The sequence below is a fragment of the Polypterus senegalus genome, chromosome 13 (genome assembly GCF_016835505.1).
Source record: "Polypterus senegalus isolate Bchr_013 chromosome 13, ASM1683550v1, whole genome shotgun sequence".
In the NCBI taxonomy this organism is placed as follows: domain Eukaryota; kingdom Metazoa; phylum Chordata; class Cladistia; order Polypteriformes; family Polypteridae; genus Polypterus; species Polypterus senegalus.
The window spans coordinates 62,476,516-62,502,918 of NC_053166.1; the positions used below are offsets into that span (position 1 = coordinate 62,476,516).

The window sequence follows — 26,403 nt, forward strand, 5'->3', positions numbered from 1 at the left end:
AGGTTGTGTGGCTGAAGCGATTCCAGGGATGACTCATGATGTGAGTGTTTCGCACCTAAGTGTACAGGTGAGAAATCGTCCACATCCGTGATTGTTCTCGGGACTGCTGATTTGACACAGTGCCACGTCCTCTTCATAAATAGAAGCACAAGGCAGCTAAGGAGGGGAAGAAAAGGAAGTGAAAGTGGAAGAAAATGAGACAGAGGAGGCAGGAGGAGAAAGCCGGTGCAGGAACAGGGAGCCTGGGTGTTTGGCCAACCCCCGAGGGGCAGTTGCAGTGGTTGCTCCTGCTGAGTTTATTGTGAAGAGCAGGAGTGACCGGAAGGTGGATGACTTGCCGCGTAAGGCCACGGAAGGCCAAGGAAGGAGTCGGGACTTGAGATGTGTATTCCCCAGTGTCGCTAGGGAGCCCAAGTCGCTGTTTGGTGGAGCTTACCAAAGCCAGGGGTCGGTAAGGCAAACTGATCAGCCGAAGCAGGCAATACGGGTCAGCTGCAGCAAGGGTGGCTCCCCTGGTGCATAGCCAGAAGGGAGAAATAGGGGAGTCACCAACAGTAGGAATGCACCGGGCTTTGTTTTAAAAAGACAGCTTCCAGCTGTTATTTTAACCTTGTTGTTTTAAAGATTTTTTCTAATGGATTTTAACCTCCATTTTTCACCTCTGTTTTTAATGGATTATTTATTTATTGAAGATTTGAAACACTGCACTATTTATTTGGACACTGTTGTTTTGATTTGATTTTAATAAAAGCACTTTGCACTTTTGCACCATCCCCTTGCTCTATTTGTTGTGCTTCACTGCCGTGTTCATCAGTAACATTACCAACGGTGTCGGGTTCAAGGCTCCCAGAAGTGAGATGGGAGCATGCAGTGAACCTGCATCGTCACACACACCAAAATAATTTCAAACTTTGATCCATTAGACTCAAAAAGTTAAACGTAACAGCAAAAGAAGCTTTCTAAGAAGATACAAATTATGTTTCATATCTAAGTTAATAATAGCAACCTGATATATTAACAACACACAAAACATCCATCCATCCATCCATTATCCAACCCGCTATATCCTAACTACAGGGTCACGGGGGTGTGCTGGAGCCAATCCCAGCCAACACAGGGTGCAAGGCAGGCAACAAACCCCAGGCAGGGTGCCAGCCCACCGCAGGTTGCACACACCCCCTCACAACAAGCACAGACTAGGGACAATTTAGGAACACACAAAACAGAAACTACAATTTAGGAAATCTGCCCAAATTAACCCCAATTCCATTTTCTGTATTTAAAATTCTTCTGCATAATGTTGTAGTTTAAAGAATGTTGTTCAGCTATATCCAAGAACATGAAGGTGAGAAGATCAGTCAGTCATTTTCTAACCAGCTAAGTGCTGAACAGGGTCACGGGAGTCTGCTAGAGCCCATCTCTGCCAGCATAGGCCAAACAAAACACTGGACTGGGTGCCAGTTCATCATAGGGCAAACACACACACACCAAACCACACATTAGAGCCAAGTTAGTATCACCTATCCACCTAACCTGCATGTCTTTGGACTGTGGAAGGAAACCAGAGCATTGGTAGGAAACCCACGCAGCCACAGGTGGGTCAGAGATGGCAGAATATTTTTGCCTCAGGATTGCTGTCATCCAGGTAATTCATTTTTATTTCAGTTTCTGTGGATCCAAAAGAGAAAAAAACAAAGCTCGGCAGAGATCTTAAACATCATTCCTGCACAAAAGAATGCAGTGGAATATTTAGGAATGGAATTGAATACAGTCAGAGATTCCTTTGGATATGTGTGCTGTGAAAGATAGTTTCCTGTTGCAAAGTGTGCTTAATAAAACAAAATCACTTTTGTTTGCAGATTGCTTGGTATTTATTATTCTGTCAAAGAAAGCTGACATTTTCAAGCCTTTTCAGCTCTATAAGGTCAGGCAAGATATAATGTTAAAAGGACCAGATTGTAAACAGTACTGCCACAGAAGGTATTATATTTAAATTGCTGGGCTAAACAGCAACAAGACAGGGTTGTCTCAGATAACCCTCAGATATCAGCCAAGTGTATCTGATAATCAGTGTGCAGTATAAATGGCCTTCAGTCATGTAGGGTAGCTGCCAGCACATCCAAGTTCACCTTCTATCAGAAGTGGCTGCCTGTAAGAAACTTTAACTGTACCACATATTTGCTTTCAGTAGAGAGTTGTGCCTTTTTAATAAACATGAAAGTTGTATGAGGGCTATTTGTTGTAAATAATGGCCCTGTTGAGATGAATGTTTCTATTGGAAAACACTCATTCCTTAAATTAGGAAAAAATAATTTAATTGTCCTTCCATGCAGTTCAGGTATTTGTAAAATGTGTGGACTACAATCACTCATTCATGATGATAGAAACACATTTGATATGTGTATATTTTATTTACCCTGAACCTGAATTGGAAGAAGCTTGTTGGGAAAAATGAACAAATGAATGGATAATTCATCACATATCTTTTTTTTTCTTGTTCTGGATATTTACACATGGCCAACAGCATGTCAACTTTTCACCAAGCCTGAACATTGACTTTTTATACAATTCACCCTCATAACTTTGCTCCCTTCATTAAACCTAAGTAATTTACTTTGAATAATCAAGATCCAGTGACTGTAATGATCCACATTTTAAGAGGGTCAAATTAGAGCTGAAGTGGTATTGCTTCATATATGTATCACAAGTGCCGTTTAATTTGTTTGGATGAGTGTTCAAAATGCAATCATGGGTCAACCGAACTTTCTCCAAGTCATCTAAAAGTCTTAAATCCATCTATCCTTTTCCTGAACCTCTTAATTCCATCAGAGAGAACTACAGGATCTTCCATCAGCATCAGGTAAAAGTTAAACACAGAGCTAGATGGAACATCCACCCATTCAGTGTCACTCAAGGAAAGACCAGCGATCAAGCCATCACAATATAAACTATTGAATCAGCCTAACTTATAAGTCTTTAGGATGTGGGAAATAAATCAGAATACACAGCAGAAAAATCCCATGGAGCCATGAGGGAAAAAACAAACTTAAGTAAACAGGCCAGAATATGAGGTCAGTCTCCTGAAGTTGTGAGTCAGCAGAGCCAACGCAGTATGCTGTTCTTTAAAGGTCTTCTATGCTTGTTAACATTAACAGCCTCAGTTTATCTTGCTATCAGTTCACTAGCATTTACTTAATTAGAAGGCAATTTTATCTGAAGAAATAACATATTATAAATTTATGATGACAAACCATTAGTGCCATACTGAGTTTTTATTTAAAGCCCTAGTCTAGCAGATAAATCAGAAATTAAATCCATGATTGGAACAAAACCTTCAGTTCATAAATAAATGTCATCACAAATAAATAACATTAAGGGAAATTTTTTATCAACTGTGTTTTGATTATATGTGCAATTTACAGAGTAAGTTAATGTGTAATAGAGGTTCAGTTAAGCGGACACAGAACAGAAATGCAGTGTTAAACCAAAAAAATGCAGAAAGTGCCTGCAGCTCACACAGATTCCATCCTGTGTCAATGAACAGAGTCTTCTCTGATGCTTTAATGTCAAGGGGCTAATTTAAAAAAAAATTATCAAGGATTCCTATATGAAAAAAATAGTACTTTTCCCCCAACTTATTGTTATGTCTTATACTGTATTGCTAATTATTCCAGATAAAATGTGCTTTGTTCAGCCAAGTGGTGTTACTCAATAGTGTAGTGGTTTTCCATTTTGATTATCTTTTACTTTGTTTTACGGAACACATTCAGATAAATGGGGAAGCTTTGGGTCAGATCTTGTCCATAAATAGCAAGTATTCAATGATGCAATGAGCTGATACTTTGCATTTTGCATCATTTTGATTAAGTCGCAATGGACCAGTGAGAGGTAGAAAGAAGGCCATTTACATGAAAAAGGAACGACCAACTCTGAACCGAGGAGGGGGCTTAAGAGTAAGAGGTGTAATTCTGGGAGGAGTCTGGGAGGGGACAGCAGTCGCGTGCACGTGCATTACTTTTCATGCTGACTGGGATTTATGGAGCGGAAGAATGTGGAAGTTGGCAAACGCACAGATTTATGCATCTGGAGTTTTTTGTGCGTAAGCACATATCCGCTTTTGTCTGCACGCCATGTTATAGTGTGAATTCTACACACGGCGTTATGCATGAGGCCCCTGGTGTTTTGAAAAAATGCGTCTCAGCTGTTCCGATACTCCTGACACATAAGAGATCACCAAAGGTTTTCGCTTAGGCAGCAGTTGTCCTTCCTCTCTGCTGGATTGCTTAGAGCATTCTTTTGGTGTCTTCCCTGCTTTGACAAAAGTTCAGCTGGGATAACCACATTTACTCAGGGCCTTTTTGATACGACGTTCTTCTGCTTCCCTAGCAGCTGAGTCTGTGGGTATGATGTTTGCTCTGTGTTTTAGAGTTCTGATGACACCTATTTTGTGCTCTAGCGGATGGTGAGAGTCAAACCTTTAATACTGATCCGTATGCACTGGTTTACAGTACACATCAACTTTCAAATTTCCCCCATTGCTGATGGAAATTTCACAGTCTAAGAAGGCTAGTCTTCCCAGTTTCATGCCCTCCCTAGTAAACTGGATGTGTTTCTCCACTGAGTTGATGTGGTCAATGAATTGTGGTACCTCCTGAGATTTGATTTTCACCCAGGTGTCGTCCACATTCCTGAACCAATGGCTCGGTTGTGTTCCAGGATAGGATAATAGCGCCCTCTTTTCCACTTCTTCCATATACAGATTGGCCACAATAGGTGAAACTGAGGAATCCATGGCGCACCCATGTTTCTGCCTGTAGTACTGGCCTTTGTATATGAAATATGTGGATTGAAGACACAGTTCCAAGAGCAAACACAATTGATCGGTGCTGAGAGTGGTCCTTTTTCTGAGTGTGGGGTCATCCTGTAGTCTATTACGGACCACCTCCACTGCTTCCGTAACTGGAACACAAGTGAATAGAGATGTAACATCATATGAGACCATAGTTTCATCTACCTTCATAATGGCATCTCTCACCTTCTCCACAAAATCCAAAGTGTTCTGAATTTGGTGTTTTGATCTGCCTACCAATGGGTTGTTGGCAGCAGCCAGGAACTTTGAGATGTTATATGTAACCAAATGATCATGCAGACAATGGGTCTTAAAGGTGAAACCTTTTTATTTATCTTCGGTAAACCATACAGTCTTGGTGTAGCTTCCCCTGGGTATAATCTGTGGTATGAGGTCCGGTCAATGGTGTTGTCATGCACTAACTGCTTGAGACAATCTATCACCTTTTTCCTGTAACCACTACCTGGATCTTGTTTTAGGAGTTCATAAGTGTTTTTGTCACTAAGCAGTGACAATATTTTCTCATGATAGTCCGTCTGGTTTAGCACCACTGTGCATCTCACCTTGTCTGCCGGAAGGATGAAGATGTTGTCGTCCTTACTGAGTGCCATGAGAGCCTTCCTCTTCTCAATACTGATATTGGGTGCAGGGGGCTTAGCATTGCTGAGACATGCCAATACTTTTATCCACAGTTGCTCCGCTTCTACCTTTGCAATGTTATTATTTCTGATTGCTGACTCTGTGACTGTGATCAGTTCCACTAGAGGGATTTATTTCTGTGGAACAGCAAAGTTGAACCCTTTAGCAAGGACATTCTTCACCCACTTGTCCACATCATCGGTTTGTGTCTGGCATCCTTCTCTCTGTTGGCTGTAGAGGTCACTCCCTATTGTATGCTGATGTTTCTGGCACACCACAAGTAGATCAAACTTCCTCTGCTGCCTGGTCTTAGACTTTTCATGCTATGCTAGACAAGCCTTCTCAGTGAATTCAAATACCTGTTGAAGCGTTTTCTCATCTAAAAGCAATGAAAGCTTTTGTCAGATCTGCTCCTCTTTAGATTTTAAAACATCAATAATAAAATTAGTTTGTCTCACCTGTTCGTTTAGCAGCTGGCTCTGTGCGTTCTGTAAGATTTTTGTAGCTCAGAGACCCTTCATTGACGATTTCATTTTAGACTTTTAGGACAGTAGTCACTCTTTCAGTGATGAAGATGTGCACATCTTAGACAGGGAGGAACGCTGGTTTGAGCGAGGAGTTAAGGAGGCCATTTATGTGCAAAAGGAACGACCATCTCTGAACCAAGGAGGGGGCCTAAGGGTACATCTTCCACCATCTTACAATGCGGTGATTGCAGCCATTCCCCAAATCTCAGTGAATGGTACTCATGGCCATTGATCAATGGACAATTTGCATACCATTAATCACATGGCCCATTGTTAGTTAATGGTGCTTGTTCGATCATTAGGCCAAGGTACTGTTTATAAGGTTGGAGAAACCTGCAGTCAACTGAGACTGAGGAAGTCACTTGGATGAGTGATGAAATGTATCAAAAAAAAAAAACTGTCCAGATGAAAGGAATCAACTTTCAAGAAAAGAAGCCTGCTTTCTTTGTACATTTCTTGTCTATTTTCTACCTAGAAATCCAGTCCTGAAAATGTATGGGTCGAGAGTTTTGGTTGGGTTATACAAATATGCTTTATGCAGATTCCTGGTAGCAAACAGCCAAGATATCCTGCCAACTATGCCAATTTAATCAGCAGGGTCACCACCAAGCCCCAAACCCCAGACACCAATACATCAAACACAGTCCCGGGTTCATATCATTCTTTTTTTAATTCTTATTACAGTACCATCCTACATGATTAAGATCCGCTTTCATAGCCATCAGCTACATAATATTCTTTCCCCTCCTTCCTGTCCTCCAGGTGAGTGTTGGTTGCCTTCTGCCTCCCAACTCTGACTTTACTGGAGGAGTCTGGACAGCTTCCTTTTATGTTGAATGTGGGAATACTTCCAGTGTCATAATGCTGAATGAGAGAAGCACTTTCAGGTTACTCGGAAGTCCCATGAAACAGGGAGTTACTCTCCCTGCAGTACTCTCTGGTGGCAAAAAAGGATCCTGACAGGGCTGTTCCTTAGGACTATGAAGGCCATGGATCCCTGCAGGTGTCCAAACAGGGTCGATACCTTGTATTGTACCTGGAGAGAAATTGTTTTGGATAGATAATTTATCCTTGTCCATCCACTATGGCCAGGAAAAGCACCAGGGTGGCAATTGGAAGGGGTTCAATGCATGCTCATGTATACATGTTTACAAGAGGATTGTTATTTATAAAGGTAAACTGCATAAAAATGTGTGTATGCTGCATTTTATAAATTAGTTTTTTAGCTTACACATATTTTCACACTCAAATACATACAAAGTTTTATAAATTAGACCCCTGTTCTTCTCTCCTCTTTATTGATATTCCACTATTTTCTAATCAGATCCTTCCTGTGTCTCATATTTTACATGTGGAACCATATCTGTTTAGGCAGTCTTGGTACTAAACTACCACTTGCCACACAGTGCAAATCTCATGGAACTTTCACAAATTATAATTGGGTATCTAAATTCTATAAGTCATTGCATATGGAGCCATCTGCATCTCACATTAACAAATTATCCATAAAAACTATTGAGGGTTGGTCTAGATCCAGTCCAATTCAGGTGATATAAAAACGGCATCAGTTGAAGTGTTATTGTTAGTTGTGGAGAGTCTCTGATTAGCTGTTTCTTCAAATTTCTTAAACAACATTTTTAAAAGCAGTACACAAAGGAAAGCTAAAATCTCTGCTGAAGTTGCCAGGTAAAATTCTCATCTGCTTCAAGCCAGGATGGAGAGCAGGTCTGGAGATTTGCTGATAAATTTTAGTATCAGATAAATGTTGAATTATTATGTAATTTAAGTTATCTTTTTATTTAAAAACATGAAAGATCTTTTTTTAATAACAAAAGTGATCCCTTACAAAAACCAAAAACCCCAATAAACATCCCAAGAAGAATTTAGTGCAGTAATCCCCTCTTTGTCAACTATAATAACAGTACCACGCCACTCAGTTAACCACTAAATGCCAACGTTTCAATGATTAAGTGAAATTATCAAAAAAAATAAAGCTATTAATGCAAAATGACCCATACTAGCATAAAATCACTATCAATATTACTCCGTAAAAGCCAAAAACACAACTGCACTAAGTTCCCTGTTTAGCTATTAATATTAGTAAAAGCCCAACAATTAATTAAACTTTTCCAAATAACTGAGAACTTGGAAAGAAACTGATTTTTTGCATAATGAGTACCAAAGGTGACATAAATCTTAAAGATTTGAAATTTCATTCTCAAATAGAGAGGCTCTTTAGGGACATGCTTAGTTTTCGTCGTACGTTTTACCTCTACGCAACTCCTTCAGTACAGAGCAAGCTGTAACTTTGCTCCATCCTTGCGACCTGAGGCACAGTTAGTCTCTCCATGCACAATAGAAGCTGAATGTCACAGCACAGTTCTTTTTGCAGACCCATGTTTCCGAACTTTTGCCAGCTTATGATTTGCTGTTCCCTATCTAAACCCATTTATATTAATGAAGGGAGCTGCACCTTTCCCGTTTAATGAATTACTTCAAACACCTTTTAGCTCCATGTCGTAACGGTCTATTCTTTAAATACTAATGTACATACAATGCAGCCATAAGACTGTATTTAGTGTAATGTAAATACTGAGAACATATTTGCTCAATCTGTGCTTACAGAGTGACCCTAAGATAATTCAGTTTCTGTTCCTTTGACTTCCAGGTAATAAACTTTCTTTTTTTTTTTTTTTTTTAAACGTTTACCTAAAAGCAGTAGGAGGCATGAGTTAGTGAATGAGTTGACAAGCATTTCCTGGGGATTTGAGTGACTGTTGGACTAGTTAATGAGGAAAAATAACCAAGTTGAAGCAAACCCTATCAATGAAAATTTGAAACTGTAAACTGAAGTTATACATTATGTCTTTTTAATTGCTTCTTTAATGCTTTTCAATGGGGAGATTTAAATTAAAGAACATTTCACAGCAAGCTCTATTTGAGATATCACTATAAAAATTGAAAAATTGTCCTGACAAATTTCTTCGAAGAGTAACCAGACTGGTTCACTGTGAGAAGAGTTGTTTCAAGTGGAGAGACAGATATCCAGAGAGACAGAGATTGGTGGTGCACTTGGTGGGTTTGACATTATATGAAAACACACCTAATAAGGCTGTAAGCATTGTAAGGAGCATCCAAACTTTGAGAAACAGCTTATGAAGAAGAATAAAATGACTATGCTCTTCTTCTTGTTTTTATAATGCTCTTCTGGTTACTATTTTTTTTTTCTGCTTTTGCTAAGAGTCCACTGAGTGTTATGAAAGCATTTCATCTGACACCTCATCGGCCTTCAATGAACTTTCATATTAAAGGAATATGCAAGATATTGTACACTTGTCAGAAGTATTTGATTTACTTTGGAATGTGATAAATTTGCTTGAATATGACAAACATTTGCCTGTTGCCTGACTGGCATTGCATTTGACACTCATCTCCACATATCTTTTTCAGGCTTAGGCCAATTGGGCTATGAGAGTCACCCAGCCAACTTATGGTCCACAGAACCCCTGTTCTGGACAAGATTCTTGTTGAAACTACCCTGAAAGTTATTTATTGATTGGCTTTGTCTGGCAATTTCCCTTAGACCAATTTGTCATGAAAATAAACTATCAGGAGAACATGTTTGGAGACAGCATAGTCCAAAGGAACATTGACACATACGGGCGCCTCTACGAGGCCACAATACAAAAGCTCAACAAAACGGGAGGACCTTAAAGTAGAACCACTTCTTCTCCAGATTGATGAGAGTCATTTGGGATGGTCTGAGCATGTAGTTAGAATGTCTCTTGGCACCTCTTATGGGAGTTGTATAAGGCACAGTCCATAGGCATAAACCCCAGAGCAGAAACAGTACTTGGAGAGATTATATTTCTTAGCTGGTCTGCAAACATCTAAGAAGGGTACAACAAGTTGCTGTGGAAAGTGTGGGCTGAATAGTCTCATTGAACATGTTGCCATCAGAAAAAGTGGAGTGAATATGAAGATGAGGAGACTGATCAATATCTAACATCCTTCCTAGTGTAGAGTTACAATAAATGCCTTGTCTTTTAAATGTCTTTTACATATTTTGATTGGTTGTACAAAATAAAAGTGTACTTTGCAATAATCATACTTAAAGATATTAAATTATGAATGCAATGACACAATGGTTAGTACTGCTGCCTCCTAGTTTCAGTAGAATGTGTTCTAATCCGGGCCCAATCACTCTTCTGCCCATTTCTGCATGAGAGTTTCTGTGGTGCACCTTCATCAACCCAAAAACATGGTCATTAGGTTTAGTAATGTCTGTAAATTAGCTGTGTGGCTGAGTGTTTCCTGTGATTAACTGGCACCTACAGTAGCTCATGTCTAATGCAACAATTTGCTGCAGATCTGCATTGCCTTGGCTCACTCATGCACATTCCCACACACCTTTGGAATTAAGAGTCACTTATTAACTAAAATACATTTATTTTGGTGAAAAACTTTTATAGCTAAATTAAACCCACAGATTTGTGGACAGAACAAACAAATACAACACAGTGATTGCACTAGAATTGCACCAGAAAACGCAGGATGGTGGTTTAAAGCAACAGTACTATCTATTACACCAGCATATCACCCATGTTCTGATTATGCTCAGTAAGGGTTCATAAGTAATTATAGCCATTATTAAGATTTATCTCCATGTAAAGAGAAGAACAATAGGAGAACTCAAGTATTTCCTGTGTGTAGTTTGAATGATGTCCCTGTTTGAAAATTAATTTGTGGCAGAGGCCCAGTGTGATGCTCTAGGTGTCTACATTGTTGGGCCTCTTTCATTCTCCAGGACATCAATAGTCATAATCGAGATGGACGAGGGCAAATAACGGCACACAGCAACAAGTCTTAATGTACAATAGTGCATAGTGTGTTTATTAAAAACAAAGCGAGTTGTGCCATGCAGTTCAAAGATACAATAAATAATGCATAAAATAATACCATGAAGATAAGAACAAAAATAGATTAATCAATATATTTAATAGTTCATAACAAGAATAAAATGAAAATCAGGATTGTCACCTCCCTGCCTACTTCCTGGGTCCCACATTAAGGCTGAGATGTCAGCAAACGTGATCAACCTTATGACTATTCTGTCCCATCCACTTATGTCAGTACTCCCTGAGATCTTCCTGCTGCTTCCTTCTGTTTCCCTAAGTCTCTTGAGATTGCTTCTACTCTTCAGCTCAATAGCGATGGTCCACACCTGGCACCTTCTCTCCACTGTGGGGTATCCTAACTGCCTCTACTCCTCTTCTCTCCTCTCCTCTCCTCTGTCCTCCTCTCAGCACTGGCTTGACCTCAAGTTTTCCCTTTGGTCTGTTTTTCTTTTCTCCCATTTTGATTTCCTGTGAGTAGTGGTCTTACCCTAAATGACCTATGGAACTGCTTTTAAAGGATGATTGACTTGCCTGTACCTAATTAATTAATCCATTCCCCCGTTAGCACTCTGCGGCCACTCTTCTTTCCAGCATGTACCCTCATGTGTGTGTCTTAGGCATGCTATTTCAAAACAAAACCCTTCTCCTGCTCTAATCTGCCACAGACCCTTGTCATACCTTACCACACCCTGGTTTCCCACTATACAATTAGGCTAGTGGTCTATTTGAGTCATTACGAGAGTTTCCCTTTGAAGGATTGACATTCCAGTGCTGCTGTAATGGCTGATGAAGAATAATTAAGCTTAGGAAATAAGTGGATAAAGAGATTTTTCTCGGATGGGGTTCTCTGTGCTTTAGGTATTTGTTGTAATATTTGTTATTTGCACATTTAATTTCTGAACATAGTTTTAAATCAGTGGGGGTTGTATTTGTTCATTCATTTTGATTAACATAACTGCTATAAAGATTATCTGTTGCTTGTTGATTATAAAGTCGGAGTGAAGGATAAAACAGACATCAAAAGTATCTGAGCCATGAAAAGATACACTGCTTGAATGGTGCTTGAAAGATTAAACTGCAGGATGCCAAGGAAGTCCTTATTATGTATGGATGCCATTTAGGCAGTGTGTTTGTTGGAAGGGTTAGAAGTGGAATTCTAAAGGTTATCCAGCTAAAACATTTTTTGACATATTTAGATGTACTCTAATGTTAATTAAAACAGCCATGATCTTCTTATATAATACTCTACCGTGGCTGTCCGATTGTCTGTCCAGGATTTTAAATCACCGTTTGAACTATTAACCTGAAATTTGGTACACATATACTACGTGACGTCTAGTATCCGCTTTCGGGGTAATGATTGACCTCCAAGGCTATTTCTCTTTTATTTTTATTTTATTTTATCATAGAATCAACTCTAGGCAGCGGTCAACAGGATGGTCGTACGGCTCGTGTACGGGCGCCGTTCTCATCCCTACCACCTTCGCCGTCACTTCCCCTACCGCTTCATATCTTAAATCATTCTTGAGGCAGATTGAAGACTTAAGTACCAGCTTAAGTGAAAAATTAAAGAAAATGTACTAAGTAATTGCAACACAAACACTGACTTAGTCAGTTTTAACGCGAAAAGATGCCGTCAAAAGAAGAGAAGAAGCGGGGCGCTAGGGTGGAGAAAAGCAGAGCTGCTCAGGAAGCAGCAAGCACATCAACCTCTGAGCAAACGAATGCTAAACGTACAGAGAAAGAATGTGAAAACTATGAATTCTCAAGTCAAGTGTATTCACTGCATGTTATTGTATAGTGCACCGTTACTGGTTAATATTATAATATAACCTTTGGATAAATATCTATTTCTACAATTCATTTATTAATGGTAATGTGATTGTTTCTCATGCATTACTGGCCAAATCGTGGCTTTCCTCCTGTGCAGCAAGTTTTTTCTGGAAACTCCCATTTCCCACCATGTTTCAAAGGCTTGCAGAATAAGTTAGTTGCTGATAGTAAACTGAGTGCATATGACCCTGTATGTGCAGTACGTAGCCCCTGTGTCTCTGTCTGTGTGTAGATAGTGATGAACTGACACTGTGTCCAGTACTGTGACATGTTGATGTTGCCAGTACAGGCTACAGCCCCTAGAACACTGAAGTGATTGAAAGGTTTTTGCAAACATTTTTGCAAATTGGTTTGGCTTCATTATGTAATAACATTTTACAGAGACAAAGAACAATTCATAAAGATTCTTGTGAACATTTTACCCATAATCTATGATAGGGCTTAAAGCTTGTTATTTTAGACTGTTGGAAATCTTTAGAGCATAAATCCTGCAAAGTTGAAATGGAGAAGTTGGAGAGAAGAGTCAAACTCCTTCCAAAGCAGACAGCAGATCTGTGACTCTTGTGGTTCCAAACACGCTACTTGCACAAAATAGGGAAGCAAGCTTCCTAAAGGCTAATATCATTTTTGACTGATTAGAATCCACCCCTTGTGGACAACACAGTTTATTATTCAATTCTTATATCGATGATTTTTCTTTTCTCAGAATACCTTCCAAATGATTTGTGGATAGTAGCAGATTCGTAATTCTAGTTTCACATTACCTTGCTGAAGTGACTAAAATCTGATTTTTTACCTTAATTTGACACATATCTAATATGTTCAGAGCTGTGTGGAAACAGAGATCTGTTTTTTTCATATCAGATTTGAGTCACTTTCATATGTAGTCCCAGACTTGATACCTGATTTGAAGCCATGTGACATGAATGAGAAACTCAGATCGAAATTCATGTGCTTTTTTGCTGGTATGCATTGGCTGAATGCAGCAGCCATCACCAGCCAGCACTTGCAGCATGGTTAAACAACAATGGAGGACAACAATTACAGCTCTGTACAGCTGTGACAACCATTGCTGCCTCCTTTCTCATACCCACACTTGTTGAAGCAGTGCCAGCAATGGCTGTGCAAACAGCAAATGATAGGCGTTTGGCTATTTTTCACATTATCAGCCTAATCATGTACAGCTGACAAACTGTTTGCCTTCCTCCAAAGCATTTTGTCAGCTTGAATACCATGAGTCGTCAAACAAATGTGAAGTTTTCTGTTGATGGTAACACAACGCACAAACGTATCAGTGGGCACATGCGTGCAGTGCGTTTCAATTACATTTAGGTACAGGTCACTTATACTTATGAATGTGAACCATCAGGAAAGGAAAATTTGATCTGAGCAATAAGGCTTGTAATGTGAATGTAGCCTTAGTCTTTCACATTTTTTTTTTTAATTTTCTATTAAGACACACTTTAGAATGACTGCAGACATACAGATTTAAATGTCACTGGGGTAGATGGTTAACCTTTGGTTCCTTTATCTTTCACATCTAATTGTTAATTTGTAGATGTTTTGAAAACAAGAGGCAATTTAAAACAATCAATGCAGCTGTTTAAGGCTATGTCCATACTACTACGTTTTTATTTAAATATGGCGTTTTTAAAGTCAAACAATCTCCATCCACTCTAGTGTTTTCATATTATTTACAAAGGACTCTTTTTCCCCACAAAAATGACTGGAAACACATATGAAGTAATTTGTTACTAATACTGGGAATGTATGCATTAGCAGAAGGAGGAAGAAGAAGTGTCCTCCACACTAGACATTCATTTGCAGCCTATGTTAAGATGGGGAGAATAGCAATGGTGACTGCCAAAAGCAAAAGACCAGATTGCTTTGCTTGGACTGACTATCATATGGAATTGCTATTGAGGTATAAGGCAAACAAAGCAACTGAGAACATGTAAAGAGCAAGATTCTATCACGGAATTGCCACATAACAAGCAAAAACCAATCAGAGTGCAAGTAGAAGTCTGCATTTTCAAAACTGTTCGTTTTCACCCATTTAAACTGCAATGCTGAGCTGACACTTTCAGAAATAAATGGTTCTGAAGAGCATTTTCAAAAGTCTTCATTTTCCAAGGTTAAAAATGTCAGGATAGAGGGGACAAAAGGCAGAAACAAAGACTAATTTATGAATTTGAGGACCCCTGTTGGACACTTCTAATATCTACAGTGACCAGGCAAAAAACTGTTAAGCTGTTTGGGTGACACCTTTATAAGAATGCTCGATGAGCTTCTGACCGCCATGTACCAAGTTCTTACTTAAACCAGTGTTTGACATGTGAGAGGAAAATAAATGGTAAGCACCATGACCACACGCAGCATGCAGAAGTGTGTCTCAAGAAACTGTAAACCTGTAATTGCGTTACCTTTTACTACACTAGATTTAAAATAACACATTTCAGTGCTAAATGCTAATGTGATATCCCTGCAGATGAAAAGGAAGTAGACATCTGAACGCAGGATATTAGTGAAGTGCTAAGGGGAAAGATGAGCCTTCAGATTAATTTTTTCCAGAGATGAGACAAGTCCATCAGCATTCTTATCCACAATCTTTCATGAACACTGCTAGCTATTATACATCTATCATGAAGTTAGTGTTGATTAGTTTCAATACTTCAAGTCAATAAAATATATGTGCCATTTAGCAGTAGAATATGTTGAATTTCCAAAAACGCCACGCTTATAGACATCCAAAGCAGGTTATTGTTTTTTAATCATTTACTGGTAGTAAAAGTAAGCAGCTGAAGTCATAGTCATACATCCACCTAACCATCCATTTTCTAACATTTTGGACACAACTTCATGCTTAATTGTTTTACTTGTCTATCCCAACAGCAGCAGACACAATCAGCCTGGCACGTGATGCCAGGACATTACACGTCACACTCACACACAGGCAAATCTAGAAGTTCCAGCTAATCTAACATGTTTTTTTCTTTTTTTTATTGAATTTATTAAAAGCATGTAACATTCCATACAATCATGTCAAACTTAACAAAACTGAATTCAATTCAACCCTTACCCCTGAGAAAAAGAGGAAGGCAAATAGCCAGAGTAAAAACATTTGAGAGTAGTATAGAGGGAAAGGTGTCTATCTCCCAAATATAAGTACTTTTTCTAAAATATTATTGATTAGATCCTGCCGGGTTTTAAAAAAGCTTTGAACAGATCCTCTAAGAGAGAATGAATTTTTTTCCAATTTCAAATAGTATATAACATCAATTACCCACTGACGTAAAAGAGGTGTGCTAGTATTTTTTCAGTTGAGCAAGATAAGTCTACCTGCTAATAGCAAAATAAAGGCAATTACAGTTTTGTTTGTCCTTCTCCACTTTAAACCCATCTGGGAGTACCCCAAACACAGCTGTTACTGGATGAGGAGGGATTGTGACACCAAGGCTTTCTGATAATCATTTAAAAGTTTTTGTCCAGACTGATGTTGATTTGGTGCACGTCCAAAACATATGGCCCAAAGAGGCTAGAGCTCGATTGCAACGCTGGCGGGTTGGATCTTGCCCTGGAAACGTTTTGGACAATTTTAAATGAGAAAGATGTGCTCGATAAAAAATTTTAAGCTTTGTTCATATGGGGCTAGGATGAGTTCTGTGCATGGCTGCCTTCCACTCCTTTCCTGAAATGTTAAGTGAGAGATCCTTTTCCCACTGTACTCTGGGATATTTCAAAGGAAGAGACTTTAAAATGGTTTTAAGTATTATAGAAAGTCCCCAAGACTGATCAATATATCTTCTGAAATAGAAATAGGCGGGAGGCGAGGAAAATTGGGCAGATTTTGTTTAGCAAAGTTTCTAATTTGGAGATAGTGGAAAAATTGTGTTAATGGGAAACTAAATTTATAGTGTAATTGTTCATAGGATGCACAAACATTATTTATATACAAATCTTTCAATGATTTAATCCAATACATTTTCCAGACATTAAAACTGTGTAAGTTTGAGAGGTAGGAAAAAGGTGGTTATAATATAGAGGTGCCAAAGATAAATATTCTCTAACTTGAATTGCTTCCTACATTGGTTCTATATTCTGAGTGAATCTGAAGGATAATTGGGTTGTTAGTACAGTATATTGGTGATATTTTGTATTTACTGGTGTACAAAGCAAGGAATATAAGGACGTAGTGTGGGATTTCATTTCTACTGTATTATAGACTAAACCTGTATGTGTTCATCTATTTGTGTCAATGTCCAGGTTTTTGTAGCTCTTATGTTTGCCGCCCAGTAATAAAATTGAAAGTTAGATAGAGCCATGCCGCCTGCTGATTTAAATCATTGTAGGATCGCCCATAGGATGCGTGGATATTTTGAATTCCAAATAAGTGAGGTTATTATGAATCTAATTTCTTAAAAAAATCATTTGTTAATGTGTATGGGGATGTTTTGAAATAGAAACAGAAGCTTAGGGAGCATATTCATCTTGATAATGTTAATTCTAATTGCTAAAGTAAGATGGAGATTAGACCATCTATGCACATCTTGTTTTTTCTAAGAAAATGTTAAGGCTTACTCTTTATTTAATAAATATGTTGAAATGCCCAAAAGGATAGTTTTTTGTACTTTATTAAAAGATCATTTCAAACAAAAGTGCAGTGCTTATGGTGACTAGGTTTCTCAAACAGAGCAGTTGTTGGTGCCATTTAGATTATTTTAAAATTGCCCACCATGGCCTAGTCATTCTGGCCCCCTAATCATCCCCTCCCTCTAACTGGCTATCTCACAGCTATCTAACAGCTAATGTGTGGTGAGTGTACTGGCACAGAGTGGGTCCCGTCGCATCATCCAGGTGGATGCTGCACATTGGTGATGGTTGAAGTGTCTTCCCCACTCTTTATATTGCTTTGAGTAGCAAGAAAAGCGCTATATAAATGTGATGAATTATTATTATTTTTATTGTTATTTAATGCTGACATTAGTTTATCAAATTTTCATTACCAATAGGCAAGCATTATTAGTGTCATAACCTTCTTATTTTGAAAATGATGGAATAACAAGCTTTCGTGTCATGTCTGCACCTTACTTGGTGAGGGCACTAACTTGAAAGGCAATGGCTTAATGAAATTGTTCACTACTTTTGATTTCATCTACACTTGCTTAGTATTCGTAACAAATAAATTTACATTTTGATAACACTTTAGTTTAGGTACAGCAAAAATGCATCTATTACCCATTTACTGTTATGAAAGAAGACCTTAACAAAGGCTATTTATGGTCCTCATTAAACTTATAAAAAATCATTAGATGGGTTATTAATTTCTGTGCAGTGTGGCATATTAATATGATGGTAAAATTACTTGCTAATATGAAGTATTCACAGGTCTTATACTAATTATGTAATATTAAAGAGAAAGTGTCTCATTTGAGCCACTTCAGACCACTCCAAAGTGAAGTTTTGTTAGTTAGTCACACTGCAGATAATGAAGAAATACTTTACTGATGCTTTGTTAAGACCCAAAGACGTGTTTAAGATCTTGTGCATAACAGTAAATGAGTAATAGATGTATTTTTTCAGAACCTAAACTAAAGTGTTGCCGATTGTAGATGAATCCAGAGGACATGTTGGGTGTCCCACCAAAGATGGAGATGGAGTCCTTACCTGCCTGGGATGCCATAATGGAAGGATGGACTAAATGGGGGCAATACCGGGTCGGGATGCCTTAAGATCCCTGTCCTGGGTGGGATGTATGAAGAGTACAAGAACTGGCAGGAGAGCACAGCAGGTAGCAGTTCATCCCCCACTTAAATAGGTGGCAGTGTCCCTCATATAGAGTCCCAGTTTGGACACCTGCAGGAGCAGCCCTGTAGCGATCTCTTGTGGATGGTAGAAGCCACTGCCATGGGAGAATTCCTCGAGCTTTCTCATAACCTGGAACTTCTTCCAACTGGCTATGTCATGTCACCAGAAGCACTCCCGGTTCTCAATAAAAGGGGCCGCGCTGTAATGTCCAGACAAAGAAGGGAAGAAGGCAGGGAACACTCGACTGGAGGAGAGCAGTGAGGTAGAAAGAGGGACAGTGAGAAAAGGAGAGACAACTTGCCTTTGTGCTTGTGTATATAAGGTATTTGTAATAGAACACCACTTTATTTGAATTTGAATCTGTGTTGGTGTGTTCATGTTTGGGGTTTGGGGCTCCATAATGCCCCCTAGCCTTCATGCCGTGTTTTTATTTACACGAAGGAAACCTCATTAATGCTAAAATGGCAATAACACATTTTATTCAGGTACCACTTTTCCCATATTGAAAATGTTTTGTAAATATTCAGAATGGCACAGTGGAAACATAAGCACGGAACAACTTTAATAAATAACATTGGATAGAAAGTAATTTCAAAGTCTGTACATCAGAATGCTTTAGGGATGTCATTCATAAGTCTGGGTACAAGAGAGCTGAATGTCCTGTCACTTGGGATATATCAGTTGACTGGAATGTAGTGATGCAGAAGATCACAGAAATGGTCTGGCACAAGGTCAGTTAAAGCTTTATAGGTTAGTAACAGGCTTTGGTATATGGCACAGGGCGCCAGCGGACATTGAACAGAACGGGCATTATCTGCTGACTGCTGTGAGACTGAGTGAGGACTCTTTCAGCAGAGGTTTGATCTAGCTGGAGCTGAGATAATTTATTAGAAGTAATTAGGCTCCTTAAGGACAGCGCAGCCCATTAATTCCCCCTTTGTCACCATTTTACATGATGGGAGCACTTGAAATATTACCCGTAATGTGAGCAGGAGCTTCACACACTTTATTATAAAGGGCATTGAAAGGAGACAATAGACCACAGTGTACAGAAACTTGACCATTCTAATCTTTTATATTCACTGTACAATTAGTGCCAATCATGTCGCTCTCCTCACGGTCTGCTGCTTGAGTAATGAGTACACTAGAAATAAAGCGTTGTCCTGAGTTACTGGACAAATGATAGATTTGGTCACATGGAACTTAATGTGATATGCACATATTTGAAGAATTGGTAAGTTGTTAAAAGTGATCTGTCTTTTAAGAAAAAGACTAATAAAGCTGATCTACTGTCTATAATAATACACATGGATTTTTGCTGAAGCATTCCTGGCAGAGTGACATCCATGACTAGAAAAGTAATTAGAAGATTAGTTCCATGAGCCAATGCTGATTTTGGCGCTTTTTAAGGAATGAAAGTGCCATACCATACCACTTAAGGCCACTTAAACCTGAGCAGGGCTGCAGGGGGCTGGAGCTTGTCCCACCAAGCATAGGGCGCAAGGCAGGAGCAATCCTCCAGACAAGGCACCAGCCCATCGCAGGGTGAGCACACTCACGCACATAAACTTGGGCCAATTTAGCACCACCAATCCACCTAAAATGTATATTTTTAGGCTGTTGGAGGAAACCTCAGCACTCAGGGAAAACCACACAGACATAGGGAGAACGTGCAAACCATTTAGGGAAGACCTGGGACATGAACCTTGGACTCCTTACAGCAGAAAAGAAATTGAAACAGTTTTTCAACAGAGTGAGTGAGTGAGTAATTATAGTCTGCCATAAAATTTCATACCCTACAAAGCTTGTTCCTACATCACACCTTATGCAGCCAGGATAGACTTCAGCTCCTCACAACCTTAAAAAATTGTTTTATATAACTTCAGTAATAGATGCATTGGTATTACTTTCAATATTTATTTTATAAGAAATTTTTGTTTTTCTAAACTTGCTAAATCCAGTGTATTTTTGTGGGAAACCAAAACCTATCCTGGCAACACCAGATACAAGGCAGAAACCATCCCTGGACAGGCTGCCAATTCAGCATAAGACCTAGTCAAGCATACACAGATCCATTTTAGAATCACAAATTACCTAACACACATACTAAACTAAAGTACCAGGATACACATCTAGACAGACATCAGAAAAATGCAGACTCTACATGGACAGCAGCTTGTGTGCTGTGAGTCTTGAGTGTAAGTTATTGCACCACAGTGCTTCCCTTACCTAAAGTAGAAAGACTTAAATACAGACAGTAAATTGGACAGATAAAATGAAGTAAATTAGAAAAATTTGTTCCTGTTGCAACACCCTAGCCTATGATAGTCAGTATACCACAGAGTGGTGGATCTCAGGCTAGGGATCTGAGCTGGCAATCAGAACGTTGCTGGTTTGAATCTTGTAAATGCCAGACGTGATTCCATTTCATTGGGTCTTAACCTGTAATTCCCCCATCCTGGGTATGACGGGATGGTGGCTGTAAAACACCTCACTCTGTTCAGTTCCAGTGTGGTGCTGAGGTGTCACCCATTGCACGGCTACACTCAGGTCCTAATTTGGGATCCTGAGGTGGTTTGCCATGTAGAGGGTGCGGCAACACACTGTTTCAATGCATGCTCCCAATCTTCTCATACCAATACTTTAATGTACAGCAACACCACATGATTACTTTTTATAAATGAGGGCAATCAATTAATAAGAGCCTAATTGCTTAGATGTGCAATAGTGCCTCACAGCTCAGAGTGTGATCATGGTGCTTTTACGCATTTTTCCTATTTTGTTGTCCTCTGCTGTATCTTCCTCTACACCAAAGACATGCCTTTTAGTTGGATTGTTAATATTAAATTGGCCTTGTTTAAGTAACTGAAACTAACTAGCAACCCATTCTGGTTTGGCTTCTGCCTTCCTCCAAATTTTGCCAGCATCTCATTTTATCTTGAATCTGTTATGAGCTGTGCACATTTAGAAACTGAAAGGAAGATAGTAAAGGAATAAGTAGAAACAAAAGTTACATGAAAGAATAAGGTTCCGGTCGGGATCTGTTTAAGGCAATCAAGTTTTAATACAAGCTTTGATGGCCAATATTTTTTAAGTTTTAATTTAATATCAACTTTTATTTATATGTTTATTTTGGGATCAAAGAGTTTTCCATGTGAGAAACAAACCAAAAGATTGTAATAAACATTAGTAGTTAGTATAATCTACTTGTGTTTTAACAGAACTCTGCTCCTGCACTCAGTGAGGAGCGATATACAAAAAATATTGTATTGTATTGTAGAAAGCTGGAATACTTCTGCAGACCTCTTATGAGATAGATATGCTCACTTTTCACATAAAGCCTGACAGTAACTAACAAAAATCTCTATCCTGATATAATTAAAAATTCTGATAGTTTCAGTAGGCACCAGTATATTTGTATATGCTTTTTAGGCTGAAATTTATTTTTAACAAATAACAAATGTATAAATGAATAATTGTGCACACCTATCCATTGAAATGCTTGTTAACAGTCTTCTACTCAAATGGATCTAAATGCTTCTTTGTCCCTCGTTCCCTCACACTGCCACAGAGCAGACACAGAACAAGACATGTCCTTCTCTGTGCTTCAGATCTCCAGCTTTTAATACAAATACATTGTGTAACCCACTTAACCCAACATAGAGTCATGGGGGGCTGGAGCCAGTATTGACTCCCCATCAGGTTGAACTGCACATCACTTCAAGTAATATTATAAGACACTCACACACTGATCTACTATCACATTTGATGTCTAGCATTGCATGCATAGATAAATGAGTTTCCAAGTCTCCAACTAACATTTATTATGCGGGTAAAACTTTTGTTTTCTACATCCATGCCATAAAAAAAAATTTGTCCAGTGTATCAGTTCAACCAGTACTGCACCTCACCCACTGCTACTGACACTACTCTCATACTGCAGTTCAAACTGTGTTAAATGGAATCAAACCATGCCTACCTTCTGCCATTCCAAGTCAATAAAATAATTGGCATTGCAGACTCATCTCTTTGCCAGTTTTCAATCAATCAATCAATCAATTAATCAACTTTATTTAAAGTGCAAGATCACGATGCAGTATGGTCCCAATACCTGGCACAAATAAGAAGAAAACATGGTACAAAATATACAGCAAGCAAGTGAAAAATATAAATAAAAAAACAACATTAATGTTAATGAAATAATAATAAATAATCCATCCATCCATTTTCTAACCCGCTGAATCCGAATACAGGGTCACGGGGGTCTGCTGGAGCCAATCCCAGCCAACACAGGGCACAAGGCAGGAACCAATCCTGGGCAGGGTGCCAACCCACCACAGGACACACACAAACACACCCACACACCAAGCACACACTAGGGCCAATTTAGAATCGCCAATCCACCTAACCTGCATGTCTTTGGATTGTGGGAGGAAACCGGCGCCGGAGGAAACCCACGCAGACACGGGAGAACATGCAAACTCCACGCAGGGAGGACCCGGAAGCGAACCCGGTCTCCTAACTGCGAGGCAGCAGCGCTACCACTGCGCCACCGTGCCGCCCATAATAAATAATATGATTTGACATTAAAAACACCATGTTAACGGGTGTCAGCAAGTAATAAAATTAATAATTTAAGCGTTTCAGAAAATATTTCGAGATAATGAGCCAGACTGAACTCTAACACACGTTGCAATGAAGAGAGTAAAGTAAGTGCTTAGTCTTGATTTAAAAGTATCAACTGCGTGTGCTTCTTTAATGCATAATGGAAGACTATTCCAAAGTTAAGGTGCATGGTAGACAAATGTTCTGTGATCAACTATTTGTTAATCTTAAGTGGAGGAATGACCAGGAGACCAGCATTACAAGAGTGAAGAGAATGTACCACAATGTATGGTGTTATTGACTCAGCTACGTAAGGTGGAGCAAAGCCTTAAAAGTTAAAAGAAGAACTTTAAAGTCAGCTCTAACTTGTATTGGTAACCAATGAAGAGAAACAGAATGGGTATTATATGATCAATTTTTTTTCCTTTTTGTTGCGATTCTTGCTGCAGAAATTTTAACAAGCTGACTACTTCTAGTAGCACAACTAGGACAACCAATAAAAAGGGCGTTACAATAGTCAAGACTAGAAGAAAGAAATGCATATATTAATGTTTCAGTGTCATGCAATGATAGAATAGATGGGATTTCTGCAATATTACTAAAATGGAAAAATGCTGTCCTGGTAATAACTTTGATATGAGACTGGAATGTAAGACAAGCATCAAAAATAAACTTCAAGATTTTCCATGGTCAAACTTTTAGAAACACAGCAGCCATAAATGTTACCCTTGTAACCATGTAAGTTGTCAGACAGGTGTCCATACTTGGTTGGTCTCAGTCAGTCAGTCATCGTCCAACCCGCTATATCCTAACACAGGGTCACGGGGGTCTGCTGGAGCCAATCCCAGCCAGCACAGGGTGCAACTAGGGTGGTCTAATAACCGATAATGCTGTTTTGTTGGCATATAGCAAAAGTAAGTTCAAACCCATTTATTTTTTACATTTTTAATGACATACCTCTAAATTCAGGAGTTGGGACAGGTCATTTGTCTTTACAGGTATACTGTATATAGCTGTGTATTGTCAGCATAAAAATGAATATAAACACCTGATTTGCAAATGATGTCACCAAAGGGAACTATACAGATAGAAAAAAAGCAAGGGGGAAGGACTGATCCCTGGGATACACCAAACTTTACTCCAAAAAATTGACCTCTGCTGGATGCCACAATCTCTGATTCACCTTATTTTGAGTAGGATGATTCTACACGCCGGCACGGTGGCACAGTGGGTAGCGCTGCTGCCGTGTTGCAGTTAGGAGACCTGGGTTTGCTTCCCTGGTCCTCCCTGCGTGGAGTTTGCATGTTCTCCCCATGTCTACGTGGGTTTCCTCCAGGTACTCCAGTTTCCACAGTCCAAAGACAGGCAGGTTAGGTGCTTTGGCGATCCTAAATTGTCCCTAGTGTGTGTGTGTGTGTGTGTGTGTGTCCACCCTGCGGTGGGCTGGTGCCCTACCCTGGGTTTGTTTCCTGCCTTGCACCCTGTGTTGGCTGGGATTGTCTCCAGCAGACCCCCGTGACCCTGTAGTTAGGATATAGTGAGTTGGATAATGGATGGATGGATGATTCTATGCATTTTATACCACATATGCAAAAAAAGTATGCATAATCAGCCTTGCCTAATTCATTCTTTCTTTCATTCATTTTTCAATTTAATTTATTCAGTCTGTGCCTGGATTTACAGCATGGCAGGTAGAACTCAACCCTGGACCAGAAGCCAGCTACATCATTTTTTTATATTTTAATTTAGTGTTGTTTCCCCTAATGATGGCGAACTTGAATTAAGAATAATTTTGCATGTAATTACAATGTTTCAGCATAACTGGAGAAATGGTTTTGGGCAAATACAATTAGGAATAATGGATGGGAAATGTGCAACTACCCAAATAGTAAATACACTTTTAAGAGTACATTTTACTTTCACAAGTAATAACAGAATAGGTGCACTCTGTTTAATGAGGTGCAAACGTCTTAACGTCTGGTTACCATTAAATGCCGGCTGCCTGGTATGGATTTTAAATCAATTCACCAATATGCTATCAATGCCTTCTCTACCCCAGGTAATCAATACTTCATTTACTGATCACAATATTCCAACTTCCCGTACCCAGTCTTCTCATTGTGCTAGTGTAAGCATCTTAAACATTCAATAACATAATGACTGAATTGTCTGGTACCCTTAATTGAACACACAGCCTGGGACAATTTGTATGAATCCTTTCTGAAAATCATTTGTGGTTTTGGTTCTTTCCCACCAACTGCTTTGCAGGAAGCTTTATCTACAGGAAAAAGTTAAATCTAAATGTTTTTTTCTTTTCTTTAGATGAGAATCATTTGCAAGGATGTCACGGCTGAAACCCTCTATGATGTGCTTCATGACACCAGCTACCGTCGGAAGTGGGATTCCAACATGATTGAGACTTATGACATTGGGCGACTAACAGTGAATGCTGATGTGGGCTACTACTCCTGTAAGCTGTAGCTTGGTACTAAACTGACTTATTGAAACTAGTCACAGTAACCTTTGTACACAAGTTTGCATTTGCATTGTGATGCCTGAGTCACTGTCTTGCACCACAAAAGGCTGACTCTCAGTACTTTAGCAAAACCTGCTTTATTCAACTTGAAACAGGAACAACACAGTTATTTATTCTAGGGGGATCTACCACTTCCCTATACACAGGCACAGCAAACAGGCAGAGTCAGGGCCAGGTCAGTGACAAAGTTATACTGTTCCCTGCATTTATATTGTCCCTTGAATCACCCATCGCTTTAGCACGATCCCGATTGACTCGTAGTTGTTTCCGTGGTGCTCTGCTGTTGTGTTGCGAACCTGTATTTGCTTCGGTGACAGATAAGTAGTCCTTCACAGATGTGGCAAATGTGCTTCGCCATAGGGGATGCTCCTAAAAGAGTACAGAAACCTCACAGTATTAAAAAAAAGGTGGTTCTCCAGATAAGCTAAAAGTTAAGGCCTTTCCAAGCCAGGTTCAAGTTAGAATAGATGGTGCTCAGTAAAACTGCCCAGGCTAGTTATTTCTGTTTGTACATACCCACTACACATTTTTGCTAAAATAAATTTGTAAAACAGTCATTATGGGAAGGATGCTGCAGGAAATGTCATTGCCATTGATTATTATTTAAAATTATTTGGATTTCACAGGCTTGTTAACTATAGTTAAAATACAGGGGGTCTGGTAGATAGAGTCAGGGATTTCAACATGAAAACAATTAAGCAGACCCACTCA

At 39.2% G+C, this 26,403-nt stretch overlaps 1 protein-coding gene across 2 annotated transcripts in view; it reads left to right on the forward strand.

The window, feature by feature from the left end:
• Positions 1-26,403, forward strand: part of stard15 (StAR-related lipid transfer (START) domain containing 15) — a 135,481-nt gene that overhangs the window by 84,276 nt on the left and 24,802 nt on the right. For both annotated transcript variants that reach the window (XM_039774958.1, XM_039774957.1), the window contains exon 2: positions 25,479-25,626. In XM_039774958.1, coding sequence (XP_039630892.1) covers positions 25,479-25,626 — 148 coding nt within the window. The remainder of the gene's footprint in view (positions 1-25,478; positions 25,627-26,403) is intronic.